Source organism: Carassius gibelio, chromosome A4 (genome assembly GCF_023724105.1).
Source record: "Carassius gibelio isolate Cgi1373 ecotype wild population from Czech Republic chromosome A4, carGib1.2-hapl.c, whole genome shotgun sequence".
Classification (NCBI taxonomy): domain Eukaryota; kingdom Metazoa; phylum Chordata; class Actinopteri; order Cypriniformes; family Cyprinidae; genus Carassius; species Carassius gibelio.
Genome location: NC_068374.1, coordinates 30,142,179 through 30,161,006, shown reverse-complemented (window position 1 = coordinate 30,161,006; position 18,828 = coordinate 30,142,179). Strand labels below are relative to the sequence as shown.

The window sequence follows — 18,828 nt, the reverse complement described above, 5'->3', positions numbered from 1 at the left end:
TTTGTCCTGTAGGCTGGTTATAACTTGTGCGCAGCAGGCTGGCTTGACAGAGCGAGGGTAGCGTATCCCATGAGCTTCTCTAACCCTAAATGTGGCTTTGGACACGTGGGGATTGTGGACTATGGTGTCCGCAATAACTTGAGTGAGACGTGGGACACATTCTGTTATAGAGTGAAAGGTAAAAGTCATCATGGGATATCTGTGAAGCGGTGTGTATACAAGCAGGGGCAGTTTGGGTTTAGACGGTTTGTGTGTGTTTCAGATGTGAAGTGTGAGTGTAAAACTGGCTACATTGGTGATGGATACTCCTGTACAGGAAACTTGCTGCAGGTTCTCTCATCCAGACCAACCCTGTCTAACTTCCTGTCTGTGAGTAGAGCTTGTTTGATTGATTATTAGTTTTTTGTTAAAGCATCAACATGATTTTATGGACATGGTGAACCATGGTGTCTTTTTCTTTTTTTTTTTTTTTTTTTTTTTTTTTAGCAAATCCTGAATTACTCAACTTCAGCATCAGGAAAGAAGTTTGTGAATCGCCTAAGTAACATCACCATCCAGTCCACTCTGTTTGCACCTGATAATGATGGTCTCTTTAGCAATCAGGTGACACCCACATCCACATTTTATACTTTGAATTTAAAATAAATGGCAGCAAAATGTAAAAGTGTTTTTTCTTTTTATTTAATCTCACGATAACCCCACTGATGCATGACTTGTACAACAGTGGACATTATATTTTATAGAGAAAAATATTTTGTGTGATATTATAAAGAAAACTTGTTATTGTTAAAATTAAATAATTGCCTTTTATACTGTCACTATGCTAAAGCCAAACAAATTATTAAAGTATTATCTTTAATATTTTTACTTCGTATTAAACTGTCAACATTTTTTTTTGATACACTAACATTCAAAAGTAAAAAAAAAAAAATGTAAGTTGAAATTAATTAAAGAGTATAATATTTTTGTGAAAGCTGTTTTTTGTTAGGATATTTTGAGTAAAACGTAAAAAAAAATTGCATTATTTAAAATATATATTTCGTCTTTACTGTCACCTTTCATCCATTTTATTTCTCTGTGCTAATTAAAAGTGTTAATTTCTTTCAAAAAAAGGAAATGATCACAAACTTGTGAACAGTAGTGTACATATAAAAAGAAATGTTTTAAAATTCCGATTTATTTGTAAAGCAATTTTCACAATAAATATGGAATCATTCCAAAGCAGCACATTAAAACAAAATTGTATGAAATACTTTATAAATACTGTAAGTAAACATTAACTTTAACAGTACAAAAAAATAATCTAGGACCTACCCCTGTATTGGCCCCCTTGGTTAATGACCCTTTTGTGTTCAACAGACTTTAAGTGGCAGAGATATAGAGCACCATCTACTGGATGGGAGGGCTTTAGTACTGCAGGCACTTATTAATATCTCTCATGTCCGAACACGACTCGGACACAGCCTGACCATCACAGGCGTGCCTGATCTCCAGAACCCTCAAACAATGGTGAGGATGCAAACTTTCTTCCATTTATATCAAATCATTTGAGTCACATGGATAAACGTGTTTAATCTGCTTGGCGTGACTCTCATCTTCATAGACTTCCTCGGGATACATCAACAACCGCTATGTCATGGACTCTGACATTTTGGCATCCAATGGGTTCATCCATGTTCTGCAGGGCCCATTGAAAGCACCTCCACCTCCACCTCCGTCCATCCACCCAGCTCATAAGGCTGGGATGGGTATTGGCGTCCTGGGACTCATCATCCTCATCGTAGGAGCTGGATTTGTGGGATACAATTTCTACACACATAAAACAAAGCCATTCCAGTTCCATTATTTCAAGGTATCTTGTTTGTGTTCACGTTTCTGTATTAGGGCTGTCAAAGTTCACATTAGTGGATTGTTAATAATTTATCAATAATTTTTTTTATAATTAAAAACTAATGTAGAAATGTATTCTACTGAAGGTCGTGCACACAAATGACCAAATGCAAGAATTACAGAAATTATTTTGTCAATAAGATTTTTTTGTGATTCAATAATTGAATCTACTGACAGCCGTGTTATATACACCTTTTTTTTTCTATATGTGGTGTTTATACATAATTTATTATATTTTTAGGATGATGAAGATTTGAACCCATCCGACTCCAGTCCAAACATCACTAATCCTGTATATGAAGCTTTCCCTGCCACGAAAGAACAAGCTCCAGCGGTCAGCGAGTCAAACGTAAGAGAAGCAGCTTTTTTACCCACCAGACACACAACATTTGTAATTTTATTGAAAATTTTTGGGGAACCAAAAATTGCTAACTTGGTATAAGCTTGTTTATATAGTTGCTTAAATGCCTAGAATTTGTATTGTCTTACAAGACTCATTTTACATTATACCAACCTTCCCAATAATATTTCAGTGTTCAAATTGAAGTACATTAGAGTGGATCTGTTTTGTCTTTTGTAAAAGGAAGACAAGCATCAAGTGATTTCCAGTGGATCCTATGACCTCCTCCAGGACAGCTGAAATCAGCACATCAAGCATAAACTACCGAATTATTTGAATCCTCTCTGTAGCAGAGCAGTGGGACTTTCTGTTGCAGTTCTCTTTGAGAACAGAAGAGGATGCTGTGAACATGTCACAGTGATGGGACAGTGGAACACTAAGGCTAGCCTGAGAAATCAATCTGAATTCACTGAGATTGTATATGCATTTTTTTTTTGGACAAGTGTTTATTTGAATGTGTAAATGTTTTGAATTTGGTTACCAGCAGTCTCTAAATTCTGTTGTACTAGAGGCATTAATAAATGCCCAGCATTCAAGGTTTTCAATAACTGCCCTGCTCAAAGCACAAATTAACTGAAAAAGAGATACAAATTGTGATGGTTGTGAGTTCTACATATCTAGTCTAAGTCTTCTGGAGGTGCAATCTTTGACACATATGACATGCTTAATTATCCAAATCACCTCAAAGTACATGCACCTGAAAACCATTTTCTGTTTAAACAAACAAAAATGATGATAATAATCTTACATTTGAATAAACCTAAGACAAAATAATATGCATTGTCTAAAAACAGGATTTGGAAACATTTTAATTGAATTTCTTTGACTTACACATGCATAAAACAGTACATAGTACATGGTATTCACTGATATGGTTATAGCAACAATAACAATCAAGACTTTACAGGAAAAAAAAAATTCCCTCCCAATAAACTTACATAAACACCCCACCATAATAATAATAAAAAAAAGATAAACATGAAGCAAATGGTCATATAAGAATAGCCTGGGATATAAAAGAAAGACAAACTGCAATTTTGATATGTCATCTTTGGTTTTAGCTTGGTGCGAACACTTATAAATACGGTTGTAGTTTTTTTCATATACTGCAAATCCTAAATAAATAAATGACCTTTTCATTGAATTATGGCATCTATGGTGTAATTTGAGTTTCACTGTGAGTGGAGCCTCTTGTTTTCATTGTCAAATCAGTGACTTTCAGTTTCTCAGATTTCACAGTTGCAGACTTAAGTGACAGTTGTCATGTTTAAATGTCTCAGTCAACATCTGTGACACTGGTTTCAGGTGAAAGCGAGGATGCTTCCCTGAAGAACTCATCCTCTTTTAGCATGCTCTGGAGAACACAGGAGAAACTGAGGTGAGGACGAGAGACACCACAGTAGATACAGTACAGCAGCAATATTATGTGGTTGTCTTACAGTCAGGTTGTTGATTCCCTCCGAGAATGCGCCGATCTGTCTCACTGTGCCCTCAGAGTCCTCCATCTGCACAGAGAATAACAACATCATATAAACAATTTAACAATAACATCCCACTATGTCCAGAAAACGTATTAAATACTGACAGTTAAAATACGATTCACAATTTAGCTGCATTGCATCCTGTACCTGCTCCAGCTGATCCTCATATATGCAAAGGCCTTTATGGAAACTGCTGCTCTGAGGCATCTGCACATCCATGGGGCAAACATACTCTTCCATCTCCTCCTGTCGCTTCCACCTCATTGTCCCAAAACTTCCAAAGGACAGACGTCTTGGCTAAAAGCAGGAGAAGATGGTAAAAGACAGGGAAAACGTTATCACCATGCTGTTATTATTGTACGTTAATAAACATCTGTATACTGTTGTATTTCAAACATTAGTGACATTCAAGGTTCCCACAGGCAAGCTTGCACACAGTTACTTGCCTTAACTTTAGCTGTGGCTGTCAGGACAGTGTAATCTGGGTTTTCGAGATACTCCTGCTTCAGCCTTTGTGCCTCTGAGCCAATCAGAAGATGGAAGTTGTTTGCAAGGTGACGTCTCAACAGAGTTTTATTTGGTGGGATGTTAAGAAGCAGAGCCATTGTTTCAACATTGAAGCGTGGCTCTAAAACCTGAGAAATGCAAGTAAAAAAAAAAAAAAAAAAAAGTAAAATAATAAGTAAAAGCATTATGAATTTGAACTTATTTCGTGCATGTACCATTAGGCCTCCGTGGACTCCACTTCCTCTCAGGTTGGGTGCGTACTCTGCTAGATCCACTGAACGAAGCCACTCCATCACTCGGTGATTGGTCCATTGACAGATTTCTGCTGGCGTGGGATTGTTCTAATCAAAGGGGCAAAAATAAAGCAAAAATGTAAGTCTGTTTCTAAGTGAGTGGAGTTAAGTGTTGTAGCATAATGACAGGTTGTGCTACCTCGGTCGGTCGGCGGCGGAGGCAGCTGGGGTCATAGCAGTTGATACGTAGCACCTGAATGGCCCTCTTAATACTGAGATGGTGAAGCACACTGCCCACTTTCAGTCCCAACAGGTCATCCTAACCAAAGAGATGTAGAAACCTCAACCTTAGAAATGTGTTTCCATCAAGAATATTTAGTAGATTCTTGAAAACCAAATCAGCACATTGGAATGATTTCTGAAGGATCATGCAAGACTGAAGACTTGAATAATTGTTGCTCAATATTTAGCATTGCCATTATTGGAATGAATTGCATTTTAAAATGTATTACATTTACATTTAGTCCACTAGCAGACGCTTTTCAAGCATCTCCAAAGCGACTTACAAATGATGACAGTGGAAGCAATCAAAAACAACAAAAGAGCAATGATATACAAGTGCTATAACAAGTCTCAGTTAGCTTAAACACAGTATACATAGCAAGGGCTTTTAAATAATATAATAAATAAAAAGAAAACAGAATAGAAAAAGAATAGAGCAAGCTAGTGTTAGAGGTCTTTTTTAAAATTGTATAATAAATGAAAAGAAAAAAGAATACAAAAAGTTTAGAAAGATAGTTAGATTTTGTTTTTTTAAAGGAATAGAATAGTGTAGAATAGTGAGTGCTAAAGTTAGAGGGTCAAATAAAGATGGAAGAGATGGGTTTGAAACCAATTCTTGAAGATTTTTTATTAAATTAAAATGAATTATTAGATTAAAATGCATTGGAATATTTAAATTATACTAATATTAGTATTCATTTATTAGATACCTACCAGAGTCATATAGTGAAGCATGCGCCCATCCACTCTGCCCTCGTCAAACTGAGATTTATACTGAGGTAGACCGATGTCATCCAGCCATCCTTCGAGATAATTACATTAATCTTGAATAAAATGTTATTAGTGCATCCCTAGCATTACATCTATCAGTCTTCAATAACATTCTAGATTGTTACTTACGAGTAACCCAGTTGTAGTCCAGTTTACCCATGGCATCTTTCTCCTCTGAGCCCAGCGACTGAAGAGCCAGCTGCAGTTTCTTTCTATGTAGAGGATGCCTAATGCCCATTTCCTGAAGCGCAGAGAGAGCTAGCATACAGTACACAGAATAACCAAATATATAGTCTATATAGATAAGAAGAGCCTTGTGTAGCCTTTTCAACATGAAGATATGGTACACAAATTTGAGAAATGTGGGGCAGTTCAGGAGACCTTTTCCAATTCATGCTGAGACGCCTTCAATAAAGTCTGTCCAGAGCTGATCCACTGCTTCGCCTGGTTTACATACAAGCCCAGATCTTGGTTCTGTAGCCACTCGCACACTTGCTCTTTACTCCACCTGGAAAATGGGCTGTCCAGCTCACTGACAGACACATTTACAACATTACGATTTGTAGTGCTTGAGGGGAAAAAAAGATAGAGATTAAAAGATCTATTAATAAACAAACTGCGTGTACTTGTTATTGCGTCGCTGCAGATCATGTGACCAGCCCAGTCTGGGTCCCGCTGTGGCTCGGACTCCCCCTCTCCTAAACTCTGACTCCGGAGAATCGTCCAGGTCAGAGGAGGTGGACTGACTTCTCTTCATCCTAATGATTATACAGATGTATGAAAGTGAATATCTTCATCTTAATAATCACTGAAACGTATTAACACATTTAAAGACCTTCCAAATAACTTCATGATCCCCTTCGATTTCTTCTTCCCTTCCGGTGAGTGTGTCTCCAATGCTTTTGTTTTCCGAGTTTGCACTCCGGCCAAATCCAAGTGCTCAGTTCCCTTCTGCTCTCCTTCAACTGCCCATATATAACCAACAATTCATCGATAGGGTGAATCTTACAACAAATTGCCAAGAAATGTGCATACTTCATCTCAGAAGCCAACTGTAATGTGAAAAAATATATATAAGTGTTTGGCCTGACTCACCCAGATTGGGAGCGCTGCTTGTCATCTTGTTGCCTCTGATCTTGAAAAAGCCACGTCCAAAAGAGGAACGTGTTTTTTTAGAGCCGAAACTCTCATTCCCCACTGAGCTGGGCTGAGTCGGGGAGACGGATGGAGAGCCTCCAATTTTACTGGCTTCATCCTAAAATATAACAAGCAAGTTTGCTGATCTTGGTTAAGATATTGCACATTTTGTTTTGGGAAATGATTGCCTCTAAAAACCTCTCAAGTTCTGATGAAAAACAAATGAGAGGCTTCGTAATCAGCATCATTTATAATAAAAAGTGCCCAGTGCAGCTATTTTAATGTAAATACAGCTCTTTGTCAGGCTCATGTTGATCTAATTTTACAATGAACTAGGTGTGTGCTGGACTGGGTGATGTGAGATGCTGTAAAGGGAGCCATTGTGCTTACAGGAGAACAGTGGCATTATTGTGTTGCAAGTGGAGTTTGAACGACAGGGGGTGCTAGAAAGCTAAACATGCAAAGTCTCCAACTTTTTTTACAGGATCTTATTAACATAACTAGTTCATAATTTCTCATATAGATTAAGTTGGTACCTCATTATTGCTTGTCAAACGAGACCTTTCAGGCTGCTGTACTTCAGAGACACTGAAAAAAAAATTAATAATGTAAATTTATAATAAAAGTGTACAATAAAGGCACAAATCCCATGATCTTCTGGGAGAAGTTAATTTGTAAGATATGATGAATTTTTTAATCTAAGAAATATTTTTTCATTAATTAAATTTTTAAGCCCAATTTTGTAAACTACTCATGGAAAGTGCCTGAAATTAATACATCTTTTAACATAGCACAATTTAGCTATTTTCTTTTATCTCTACTTTGTTCCCCAATCATGAACCATGCTTGTATATCAATATATCTTTGTATGAACACAGTTTAAATAACACATGTCTACAGTAAGTAAACAGACCTGTCAGTGGTCTCAGCTGCAGGTTTGTGTATGGTCACTTCAGGGAGCAGCTCTGAACATGGGATGAGCTGAGGCTGTATGAGAAACAACAACAACAACACTGATGGATGCGAGTATGCAAGAGAACAGTATTATTCCTGAGTCAGGTCTCAATGGACAAGAGGAGCAGGCAGTGACTGGTCTGAAATCACAGGATGCTGCTCCCAAACAAAAACACGTTTGACATTACACAAAAAAAGGGGTTATGGTTAAATTGTTATTCTCTGTCAGACCAACACAATGAAAGTACTGCAAGGAGGGGGACTAAAAGGAAGTCTGAGGAACATCCTGTGTACATAAACGGTGTGTGTGTGTGAGACCCTTCATACTTCATCAGTTTCCTCTGTGCCTCCTGTGGAGAACATCTCGGTGTCACACAGGCCTTCTCTTGCGTCCTCGGCTCTGGGGTTGTCTGGGACAAGCACAAGTCATAAATCAGCCAAGCTATTAGACCGGGATGTGGACAAAAGCTTTCTGGGAAATATTCTTAAGATCAAAATAATATTGTGTCTAAATTTCATAAAGACACCAGGAAAAACAGACACAAATGGTACTGATTAAGCAATAAATGTCATTTAAAATATTACTAGCATCAAGTTACTAGTAAATGGTAACAGGAGATTCACTTACTAAAGACAGGCAGAAAGGCTTGTATACTTATTATCAGAGGTTTTTAAAAAAGTCAACAGGTTTCAAATTCATTTCAAAGAGATAATGTTTTTAATTGTTTATAGTGTGCCATTGTAATATGAGCATTAATGTAATGTAATATTAAGGAATTAATACATAAACAAAAGACAGAAATAAAAGTGTGCCCTGGACATCTCACCTTTCAATACCTGGACAGACATCACCATATCCTGAACTCGCTTGTAACCGGTCAGAGACTGCTGCAGCTCTTTTATCTTCAAATCCTAAAACGTTTCAGATTAAAACAATATAAAGTTGAATATCAAATGAAATGAAAAACATTAATTAAATTACACTTTATTTTTTATTATGATTTAATACATAATATCATATAATATATAATCATTCTGGCCAGATCTGTATATAATCTACCTACTTCTACTGTACATTCATACATTTAGGCAAATAATAAAAATTAGAAACTAAAGTCTGTGATATAATGTGTGTGCTGGCAGGTGGTTGATGTGATCAGGACATCATATTGTTTACCTTCTCTTCATTAGCTGCCTTCAAAGACTCAACGGCTCTTCTCATTCTCTGCACCTCCAAATCTGAACACAAAATCCACAAAACACATCTTATAGCGTACAACATGCTAAACATTTCAGAACAAGACGGCCTTTGACAACATTTAATCTCTGGAATAACTAAAATAAACACCTCAGAAGCTGCATACCCATCATGCTGGAAGTAAAGATGATTTGCAGAAAAGAATAAATATTGTGAGAGAATACAAGCACGTCTAGCGAATCTGAGTTATAAAAGCAGGGGAGTCCGCAGCCAAAATCAGGTCACCATCAATCAAAAAGCATGTCTAGACGTGTAATACAAACCTTCATATACCTCATACATTCCAACACAGTTTTTCTTGGGCTTACAGTGTGCTGCTGTGATAATTTCTCCTTCATTACACTCAAATGTTTTTGTTCCTGTGTCATGCATTTAATAGGGGATTAAATAACTGCAAAATGTGTCTGTGCGAGACTGCCTTTAGTCTAAACACAGAAGTCACCTTTTCCACTCATACACCATATTTATGCAAATCAGCATACATAATGATAGTGGATACAAAAACACATTTACAGAGATGCCATGAAAAATATTGATAATTGGATTTTTACATTTTAAAAAGTTTTCAGGCACATATGTAATATTAAAGTGTACCAATGTTGTAAATATTTTATCTTACGTAATACATTTCTTAATTTTGTATTAAAATTATATTTTGAAACCACTAGTTAAATTTAAAATAAAAAAATGCATTGTGTTGAAATAGCAGAATGCTCAGTGTACCGTTTTCTCTGTTTTGTAACTGTTCTGTTTTTGGGGCTTCTGGCATGGCCTGGTCCTGAAGTCTTCTAAGTGCGTGTTCTCTCTCCTCCAACTGCTTTTGTAGTGATATCAGCTCCTCCTTAACAATAAAAATCATAATTGACAGCTCCCAGGACATTCCATAACTAAAAATAAGCTCCACATGTGCCAACACCATATTAAATTAGCTCAAATGTACTTATCTAATGTAGCATTATTAAGAAAATAATGTGCAACGCTGTTTCAAAGTGTGTAAGAAACAAAACTGAGTGGCAGAAATACACACACACAAAAAAAAAAAAAAAATTAAAGAGAAAGAGACAATTTTACATTATTCTGTCCAGCTATGTGAATTTGTCAAGTTTTGAGCATGTGGATAAAACTCATGAGCTTGGCACATTCCAGTGGCTAGTTTGAAGGTTAGAGTGAACTACCAAGGATTTCTCTGTGTGGTAAAGTGATTCACAGAAAAGTGCTCGGTGTTACACTTCATTACGGTTAATCTTATGTTGTGTAATTATCACCTGACCATGAGTAACTCGTACTTTGGTAGAGTTAAGACTTCTCTGATAATCTAGTCTCTCATACTCCATAGAAGTCAACTGAAGGCGCATGTCTTTCACATCCTGATAAAGACCCTAAGGAGACAGACCACGATACAGTATCTATAAGTCAAAGAGCCAAGAAGAATTTTGTGACTTGAAATGATAAATTGCTTTGAGTGCTGTTGGACGAGTGGGCCAAAAAAAAAAAAAAAAGAAAAAACAACTCAAGGACAGTAACAAAGTGGAAAAAACACTGAAACTGAGAACTTACTAGTATACTTTATATGAAATCTAAATCTCCATTAAACAGATGAAACCTAACCCATTATTTTAGTCCGCTGTGGATTTCTGGTTTCTGAAAATGAAACTCCCTTTTGGGCTCATGCAAGTGAGAGACAGCTGAATGGGTCCAGTGTAGTCTGGACTCAAACAGGGCAAAAAAGCTTATAACAGGAAATGGCTCTGGCACTAAGCATTTTGCTCTCACCCTCTGCTGGATAAAACTGGAAGCTTAAGCAGAAATGAATGTCACTACGGAAAGAATAGGGTGGTCAAACCATAATAGCCAGGATTAATTTCATTAAATGTTCAGATTGTTGATACAGTTCATTCTGTTTTGCACTTTTAAGCTTCTGATTAATGATGGAATACTGTCATTTATTAGGCCTGTGGGACTCTGTATCCTATGAAATTCACAGTGATGGTGCAAACATGTGGTCCTTACCTCACTTTCTCTGCAATCCCCTTCTGCAGCAGCTAGCTTTAATTTCAGACTTGATACTTCGGTCAGCAGTTCCAGTTTCTCAGTCTCTAACGCACTCCTGCTTAGCAGCTCCTACACACAATTTAAATTTTTTTTTCTGTTTTTCTGGGGGAATCTATTCCGTTAATACTGACCACTCTTACAACAATGTGTCTTAAATGCTGTGCACTTCTGTTATCGGACATAAGCTTAAAAAAAGAGACCACACACCTGTTGTAGTAACTCTTCTGTAGCATTCAGTTTCATGCGGTGTTCTTCAAGGCTCGAATCTAGGTCCCTTATTTTTTCTCCTTGAACTTCCACCTGGTCTGTAAGAACGCTTACCTGGGGGATAATTAGAGTGGATAGTTATTGAATTTGTGTGATGCGTGACATTTAGAAACTACAATTGCTGAACTCAGACTGACAGCTAATAGGAAAGCAGAGGCACACAACTTTAAATCTAAACAGAAAATCCCACACAAACCCATAAAGTCTTTTAACTTGTTTATGACAACACACCTGGAGCACTAGACATTCTTTGTCATTTTCCAAGCGAGAAAGTCGCTCCTGGTAGACCAAATCCCCTGCTGCAGATCCATGGCCATTGGTCTGGAAACATAAATAAATGCTTAAAGTGTTATATGTACTTTTAGTCAACATTAAACATTAACAGGCTCTAAACAATCAAAAAGAATGCAGTGAAATTAAATTTAAGACCAAATTCAGTCAAAAGCCAGTGGGACCTGAAAAATAAAAATCACATGCTGCCATCAGGGAGTCATGTGGGGTTTGTACTGATGATACGTTGCTCTAAGAGATGCATGTGAAAGGTTTTCACATTGTAAGATTTTGCTGCCCAGGAGTGAAAATTTCACACAGCAAGTATGCTTCATGTTGAATATGGAAAAAGGGACTGGGGAGCTGAAATGTGCTTAATCCAGATGAATCATGACTGGAGTTAAAGACGGAAAATGCAAAGGTAGAAATCTTATGTCAGACTTGCAGATATATACATAGTATGAAAAAATTTAAAAGATTTTGAATCAAAAAGAATCTTAATCTAAAAGAATAATAATAAAAAAATATATATTCCTATTATAGCCTTTAAAAAAAAAAAAGAAAAAAAAAAAAAAAAAGAGGAAAAACCCACCAGTTGGCCTTGTAGCCACTCAATCAGACCCTCGGCTGTGGTTTCGGACACCTGACTGCGTAGACTTTCTTTTTCCCCGGGATCCATCAGGTCCAACGCAGCCCTCAGGTCCTCCAAGAGATGCAGCACCCGAAGGCTGCCTAGGAAAGGCGACGTTGGTGACTGACAATCAAACAGGCCGTTGGTGTAGTTCATAGCCTTAGAACCTGTGGCAAGTGTGGGAATGAGAGTCAGGGAAGGGATTTAGGGATGAACCAAATTGTTGGGTTCCGTGTACAATTCAATTGGTTGCAATAGTTCACAAACTTGATGGACTAATTCTATTGTGATATTTTTTTGTCATTTTTGGAACGTGACTATGTGGTGGTATTACCTAAAAACTAAAAAAAGTGAGTACTGACTGAATTTTTTTATGACTTTTGTTGCTGTATCTACTTTGAGCACTATCCAAAACAAAACACAGGTTGGATGACTGTGACCGCACTGTTCGGATGGCTTACTGTCAGAAGATGTAAACAGTGGGATGTCCTCTGCCATAATTACAGCTTGAATAGAAAAAACATAATCTTCAAGAGACTCACTCTTGGTCCAGACAAAGACTTTCATTTTTCTCTGATGTGTCCCTGATGTTCCCAGAGATGGACAATAGTGTGGTCACATACTGAATGTGCATTAGATTTCATCAGTGCTGAAATAGTGGAAAAAGCTTGTAATGTTGCTCACTACGCATACAGTACTCTCAGATCTTACAAATCTGCAGAAACACTCAAGAGTGCAGATTTATTCTCCTTGCCAGTTTACGTACTGTAAGTGCATTGGCCTTAAGTTATTTCCAATAACTTGCCAATAATAAAAAAAAGACTACTCTGTTGATGACTGTTTAAAGCTGCAAATGGTTAAAAAAAGAGAAAGAATAATTGTTGTACACAGCATTTTTCATTTGTTTTAGGGATGCACGATAATATCGGCACAACATCGGTATCGGCCGATAAAAGCTTAAAATGACCATTATCGGTATCGGCCGATATGAATATTTCTGCCGATGAGCCAAACCGATATTCTCCAAGTGAAATAATTGACCTGTTTTTCAGATGTGAATGTCTGTCTACATTTGTAAAATAATAAATTTATGGTAGAATGAGTACAGAAGAGATACATGGATTTCTCTTCAGTAAAATTAAAGTTTAAATTTATCAGTATATATTTGTATATATATCGATATCGGTATCGGCATCGGCCAAAATTATTTAGAAAATATCGGCATATCGAATATCGGCCAAAATCCAATATCGTGCATCCCTAATTTGTTTAGTTGTACCTGCAATGATGCCATCCATCTGCTCCAAAGCAGCTGCCAACATTTCACTGGCATCGCACATCATGATCACCTTTCAAGAAACCTGCAAATGTAGCATTTAAAGGTAAGCAAGGACACTGCTCTCTTTCTCTCTCTGAGAGTCATTAGTGGTGCATACATTAACCACCCATTTTAATTATTATTATAAAAATAAAAAACACAATTAAAAAGTTAATCCTCCGTACTATATGGTATATGCTATATCTGATAACAACAATTATAATAAAATAGAAGAAAAAAAATCCTGCATTCCATATATCTAATATTCTCTCATGCATTGCACTAATATGAGGCGTTTCTGTCCCTAACACAGAATGGGAGGACCTGTGTGTGGGATAATGGAATGATTCTCCCAGGATTTTTCTCCACTGGGCTTTGGAATGCTTGGAATTCCAGACCTTCAAAACAAAGTCCCACAGGTTTCATGTCCAGTCTGTTAGTGCCACTGGCCTACAGCTCGACAGAAGCTTCCCTTCTCTGCACAAGAGGTTGGAGCGTTGAATAATCTATTTCTAAATAAATGTATATTGGCAAGGCAAATTAAATCTAATAGTCAGCTATGCCTCATTTATGAACATGTCAAAACATGCATAAGCAGCAGCTCAAATGTGCGTAAAGAAATCATACAACAATCCTCAACAGTACGCAGGACAGTGCTGTTATTGTTCATTAAAAATAAACATTAAAAATAATTTGTGTTAAAGTCGAAACTAAATTTTAGATGAAAACTGAAATAAAATAAAAAAAGCTAAATATTAAAATTACTTACTAAAAAAAAAAAAAAAAAAATGGTATGGGGGGGGGGGGTACTAAAATAAAATTGTTAAAATAATCTCATACAAAATATTAAGAAATATTTTATTTGTTAAGATACTGCAGATAGTAAATTTAAAGAGACAAGCACAGAAACCAAAGTATGTTGCAGACATTTCATGAAGACTCTAAAGAATCATACCAACTTGTGGAAAATAATTATAATATTACTTGTGTTGTTATATAACATTTAATTTATTTAAACTTCATGTTTTAAATTCTAATAATTGTTCACATTAGTAATGCCATAGGTTAACTTCAGGCTTATAGGAGAAGGGATGTGAAAACATAATACATGGGTCTCAAAATATGTTTTTTTTTTTTTATGTTACTATTTTAATATTTCCATTACATTATGATCTTAAAGAAATAAAAAAAAAAAACAAAGATGCAATGCAATGGTAAAGATATCCTTCTGAATGTGTATGGGTTTTACAGTTGTGCTATGAAGGGGAATGGACACAAATTTTAAGTTTTACTACGCAAACTATCTAAAAATATCAAAGCTAAAACAATACAGAATAAATAATAGGGAAAATAAAAACAAACAACTAGCTCAGTTGTTTGGTGGAGAACTAGTAAACCATACTGACCTTCACTATATAGGATTACACTTCTGGTCACAAATGGACAAAAGTAAAAAATGGGGTAAAACGCTCCAACAAATTACCTACTTAATTTTGTTACAGACTGCAAGAGAGCTGAGACTCTCAACAGCTAACACAGAGGTCTTTGTTTGTCTGTTTACCACCAACCCCCAGAGAAAGAGCACAGAAACAAGCTACATTCTCATTCTAACACGAAGCTATTCAATTATGAACTTATCAGATCAATGAGGACTGCAGATAGGGTTAGACTGCCTCATGTCAGTTCACAGTATTCATGTAGCAAGAGGAGCAGGGATAATAGATTTTGTCAGGTCAGTGAGTCCTTTCGTATACAACACTTGCTCAAAATTCACCATGTGGACAGTAGCTTTTTCTAAGCAAATAAAAGCTGTTTTAGAGCCCCATGACCAAATTAAGCATCTGACTACAAAACAAAACTAACTGATGAATGAATAAAAGAGCTAAAATAAGTTACAATCTACTGGATTTAATCTGACATTCAGACCCATTACCACCTGTGGAAACACTGGCCAAAATGGAGGTCCGCTCAGCTTGAAATTCAGGGCTTTTCCAGTTACTTTTGGCTAAAAGAAAACTTTCTCCACATCCCTGAAAGGAAAAGGAGCTGTGTATTAAGTCGGCCTGCATCACTTCCTATGGGGGAAGCCCTGGATATCTGGCAGTTTCTCCAAAAAGTGCAAGGAGAAACTCTGAAAGTGAATATTTGCTTTAGAGATGACAGCTTTAGAAGTGAAAATAAATAAATAAATAAATCAGGGATGTAATTTGACTAGTTTAAGATTATGAAAAAAAAAAAAATGTTTTGACTCGTAGATGCTTCGCACCATATATTTACCTATGGTTATGTTTAATATGGTTTAGTCATTCTGGGAAATTAAGTCCAAGTATGATCACACGTATTGTGTTTCCATCCACTCTGATGAGAACCAGCTCTGATCTGCTCCTTTCATGGATATTTTGATTTTCCATTTCACGAAAGCCTGGATGGAAAATGATATGGATAAAGCGAGCCCCTCGTGATTATATGGAGTGATCTTTGGCTCCAAGCAAACTTTTGAACAATACTTTCCAGTAGTAAACGCATGAGATTTTAATCAGTCGCAAATGGACTGAGGAATTGCTTTCCATATGGAAAGAGGTGAAACAACTGGTTGACTTAATTGGCTGTAGTACTAAAAGATTTTTGTCAGCCAGAGGCCCTTTGCTTACCATGCACCACTTGCTCCATGACCCAGATGACCAGCTCCATCATGAACCTCCTCCCCTTCTCCCAGATTCCTGAAAAACTCCTCCAGATGTGGGCTCCCTCTCACATACCTTCACAATCAGCTCTTCCTCTAAACACAGATATCATTAACCCCCAACCCCCCCAGGCCAAAGAACTGTCAAGCCCCCTCGTGCAAATTAATTCATGTGTTTTACTAGCAAATATACAATAAATCAGCAGACGGCATATTCCCTTAAAGGGCTGTTAACCAAAGCACTGTAGGAGGGACGCTCGTGACTGAGTGGCTCGGTGCCCAGACAGGCCTATGAGTACAAAGGTAGAAGTTATTTACATACTCTGACATTTGCCAGATGTGGAGATAGGGGATGGAGTCGGGGTAGCCTGAAAGAAAAACAACCCACTGCCCATACCATTATCCAGGCAGAGCCTCGTCCCAAATATATTCCGATCCCTCAGACGGATCATGCTACTGAGCTATAGCTACCCTATGCAAACACACAGATGTGACATAAATGTGGCCTTCTGCATTAAATCAGCTCATAGTGGCGAATTCCCATCCACTGCAATCATTAGGCAAAGATGTTGGAGTGTCCATAGAAAATACTTTTATTCAGTTCCTGAATAAAATTAAAAGCATATCCCATGTTCTATCCCTTGGTTTGATAGCAGCATTCCTTTTGAGTGAGCTGTTGACTGATAAAGACCAGAGACACATCACTCACCGTTCATCATTGTTTCCCAACCATTTATGTCTAATGTACAGTACACCCACATTATCATCAGTAAAGCCCTTAATCGACACAAACCAGACATGTGTTCTTATTCTATATGGGATGATTTAGCATTATCATTACTATTATTATAAATACAATTGATACTGGGGTGAAAAATCCATTCAACCAAATGTATAAAACTTAAAACATATTGCAAATATGCACACAATAAATATGTTGTATGATTTGAACTGATCTAGATTATATTATTTGCTTAAATCTACTTTGTTTTATAGGTTTACATATAAATATATATTATGCTTAATTGTACCAACAAGACATATTGCAAAAATAAATTGTTATATATAAATTATATTAAAAAGTATATATATATAATTTTTATCTGTATTTCATATATAGCCATCACTAAGTCTGTCTTGTGCACTTCAATAACTGTCTGGTTTGGCTCAGCTACAAAATCAGTTATCAGAAGAAGAATGGTTCAGACTGCTGAAAGGATCATTGGTGCCCACCAACTCTCCACCCTTCAAGAACTGTACACATTCAGAGTGAGGAAAAGGGCTCAGAAAATCATTCTGGATCCCTCATACCCAAGACATCTCATTTTTGAACTTTTGCCATCTTGTCGGCGCTACAGAGCACTGAACACCAGGACAGCCAGCACAAGAAAAGTTTCTTTTCTGGCAATCTTCCTCATGAACAGTTAAAATCTCCCCTTTGTGCAATAAAAATGTGCAATTCCAATTATATTTATTTGACACTACCCTACATCTTAGTCCACCCCAACATTTTATTCTATTCTATTCCATTTATAGAACACCTGTACATACAACCATGTGTCTATTTTGTCTATTTTAATATACATGTGTATTCTGTGATGTATGTGATCACATGACAGTCAAAAGAGTTGCCTTTCCCCCCAATCACTCACAACAAAGATAAATAAACATCAAGATCTCAAAAACAAATGGCTGCACTGATAATGCTTTATGACGACATTTTGTAGCTTGCCTTTGATTTCCTTTAATTAATAAAAGGAAACATGTGGCGTACAAGATAGGAAACATCTGACCCACACTTCAAGTCTGCATGGGAAACTTGGGGTCTTATATTTGAGTAATAATATTTAAAAAAAAAAAAAAAAAAAAAAAAAAAAAAAAAAATCCCTTATGTCATAGCTGACTTTTTCCCACTGTGAAAGGTTCAAACAGGGTAAGATCTATTTAATCTGTTATATACGTAAAGATAGGGATTTGTACAAATGCATTAATTAAATGTGTTAAATTAATTTATTTTACATTTATTTCGTTTGTAGCGTATAATAAGGCAATAAAAAGAAGAAAAAAAGGAGTAAATTAAATTAAAAAAATAAAAAACAAGCACAGAAACATCATTCTATCATTAAAACGCGTAAAGGACTCTCAGGTGTGACGTTTAATAGAGATGCAGTGCATTATTGTTAAATCGCTTTTTCAAATTTCGTAAATAGCTTACCTTCTAAAATAACGAAAGTCCTGACGTTATTTGAAATAACAAACTTCCTTCAGCAGATGTATGTCTCCGAAATCCACAGATATTCCCGAGGGTCCCTCATATTACTGTGTTCAAACGTAGTTAAACGTGTCTCCAACGAGAGCTGCGGCGGAACTTTTGGCTTCAAGCTGTGAGTTGTGCGTCCGAGTGCGCATGCGCCTGTTTAACCAATCAAAACCACAAAACCATCCTCCGTTACTCCACAGAAGTAAAAACTTACACTTTTACATACATGAAACATGAGCCTTCAGTGTTCTGTTAAAAACTGATAGAAGAGCGATGATAATAATAAAAAAAACTATTGTAAAAATATAAATTGAATTAGTGGGAAGAATAGAAAAAAAGAAGGAAAAAAAAAAAACGGTTTGTCCTCCAGGTAGGGTACATGGTCAGGTATGGTTCCATAACAATAATAATCAAAGAAAACTGTTCATGATGTA

General features: G+C 36.6%; 2 protein-coding genes across 5 annotated transcripts in view; one reads left to right on the top strand and one right to left on the bottom strand.

The window, feature by feature from the left end:
• The window catches only part of stab2 (stabilin 2), a 30,231-nt gene extending 26,797 nt beyond the window's left edge, over positions 1–3,434 (top strand). For 2 of the 3 annotated variants that reach the window (XM_052580980.1, XM_052580971.1), the window contains exons 62-67: positions 13–178; positions 263–369; positions 487–603; positions 1,360–1,509; positions 1,604–1,852; positions 2,132–2,347. In XM_052580980.1, coding sequence (XP_052436940.1) covers positions 13–178; positions 263–369; positions 487–603; positions 1,360–1,509; positions 1,604–1,852; positions 2,132–2,332 — 990 coding nt within the window. In that variant the 3' untranslated portion in view covers positions 2,333–2,347. Of the gene's footprint in view, positions 1–12; positions 179–262; positions 370–486; positions 604–1,359; positions 1,510–1,603; positions 1,853–2,131; positions 2,348–2,423 lie in introns of those variants that run through there. The other variant, XM_052580987.1, reaches the window with a different exon arrangement.
• On the bottom strand, positions 3,082–18,560 carry LOC127976530 (liprin-beta-1). 2 transcript variants are annotated; one of them, XM_052581008.1, is made up of 25 exons: positions 18,350–18,560; positions 13,413–13,494; positions 12,095–12,300; positions 11,464–11,553; positions 11,173–11,286; positions 10,924–11,034; positions 10,200–10,292; positions 9,637–9,754; positions 8,833–8,894; positions 8,483–8,567; positions 7,983–8,065; positions 7,615–7,688; positions 7,238–7,289; positions 6,660–6,819; positions 6,400–6,529; positions 6,191–6,322; positions 5,946–6,096; positions 5,694–5,805; positions 5,508–5,596; positions 4,711–4,830; positions 4,494–4,619; positions 4,218–4,406; positions 3,919–4,068; positions 3,730–3,795; positions 3,082–3,644 (listed from the first exon to the last, which is right to left on the bottom strand). In XM_052581008.1, the coding sequence occupies exons 2-25, from the start codon at positions 13,474–13,476 to the stop codon at positions 3,567–3,569; spliced, it is 2,655 nt and encodes an 884-aa protein (XP_052436968.1). In that variant the 5' UTR covers positions 13,477–13,494; positions 18,350–18,560; the 3' UTR covers positions 3,082–3,566. The 2 variants fall into 2 exon arrangements, with proteins under 2 accessions (XP_052436968.1, XP_052436959.1); XM_052580999.1 differs by having other exon boundaries at positions 10,179–10,292; positions 18,350–18,533.
• Positions 18,561–18,828: the final 268 nt, after the last annotated feature.

Bases quoted from the DNA above. Each gene is read 5' to 3' on its own strand.
- LOC127976530 (XM_052580999.1), bottom strand. From the start codon at position 13,476: ATGATGTGCGATGCCAGTGAAATGTTGGCAGCTGCTTTGGAGCAGATG. The intron at 12,301-13,412 runs GTACAACTAAAC...CACTTGCCACAG, and splicing joins GATGGATGGCATCATTGCAG to GTTCTAAGGCTATGAACTAC. The intron at 11,035-11,172 runs GTGTGTGGTCTC...AATTGTGTGTAG, and splicing joins CAGAAGAGTTACTACAACAG to GAGCTGCTAAGCAGGAGTGC.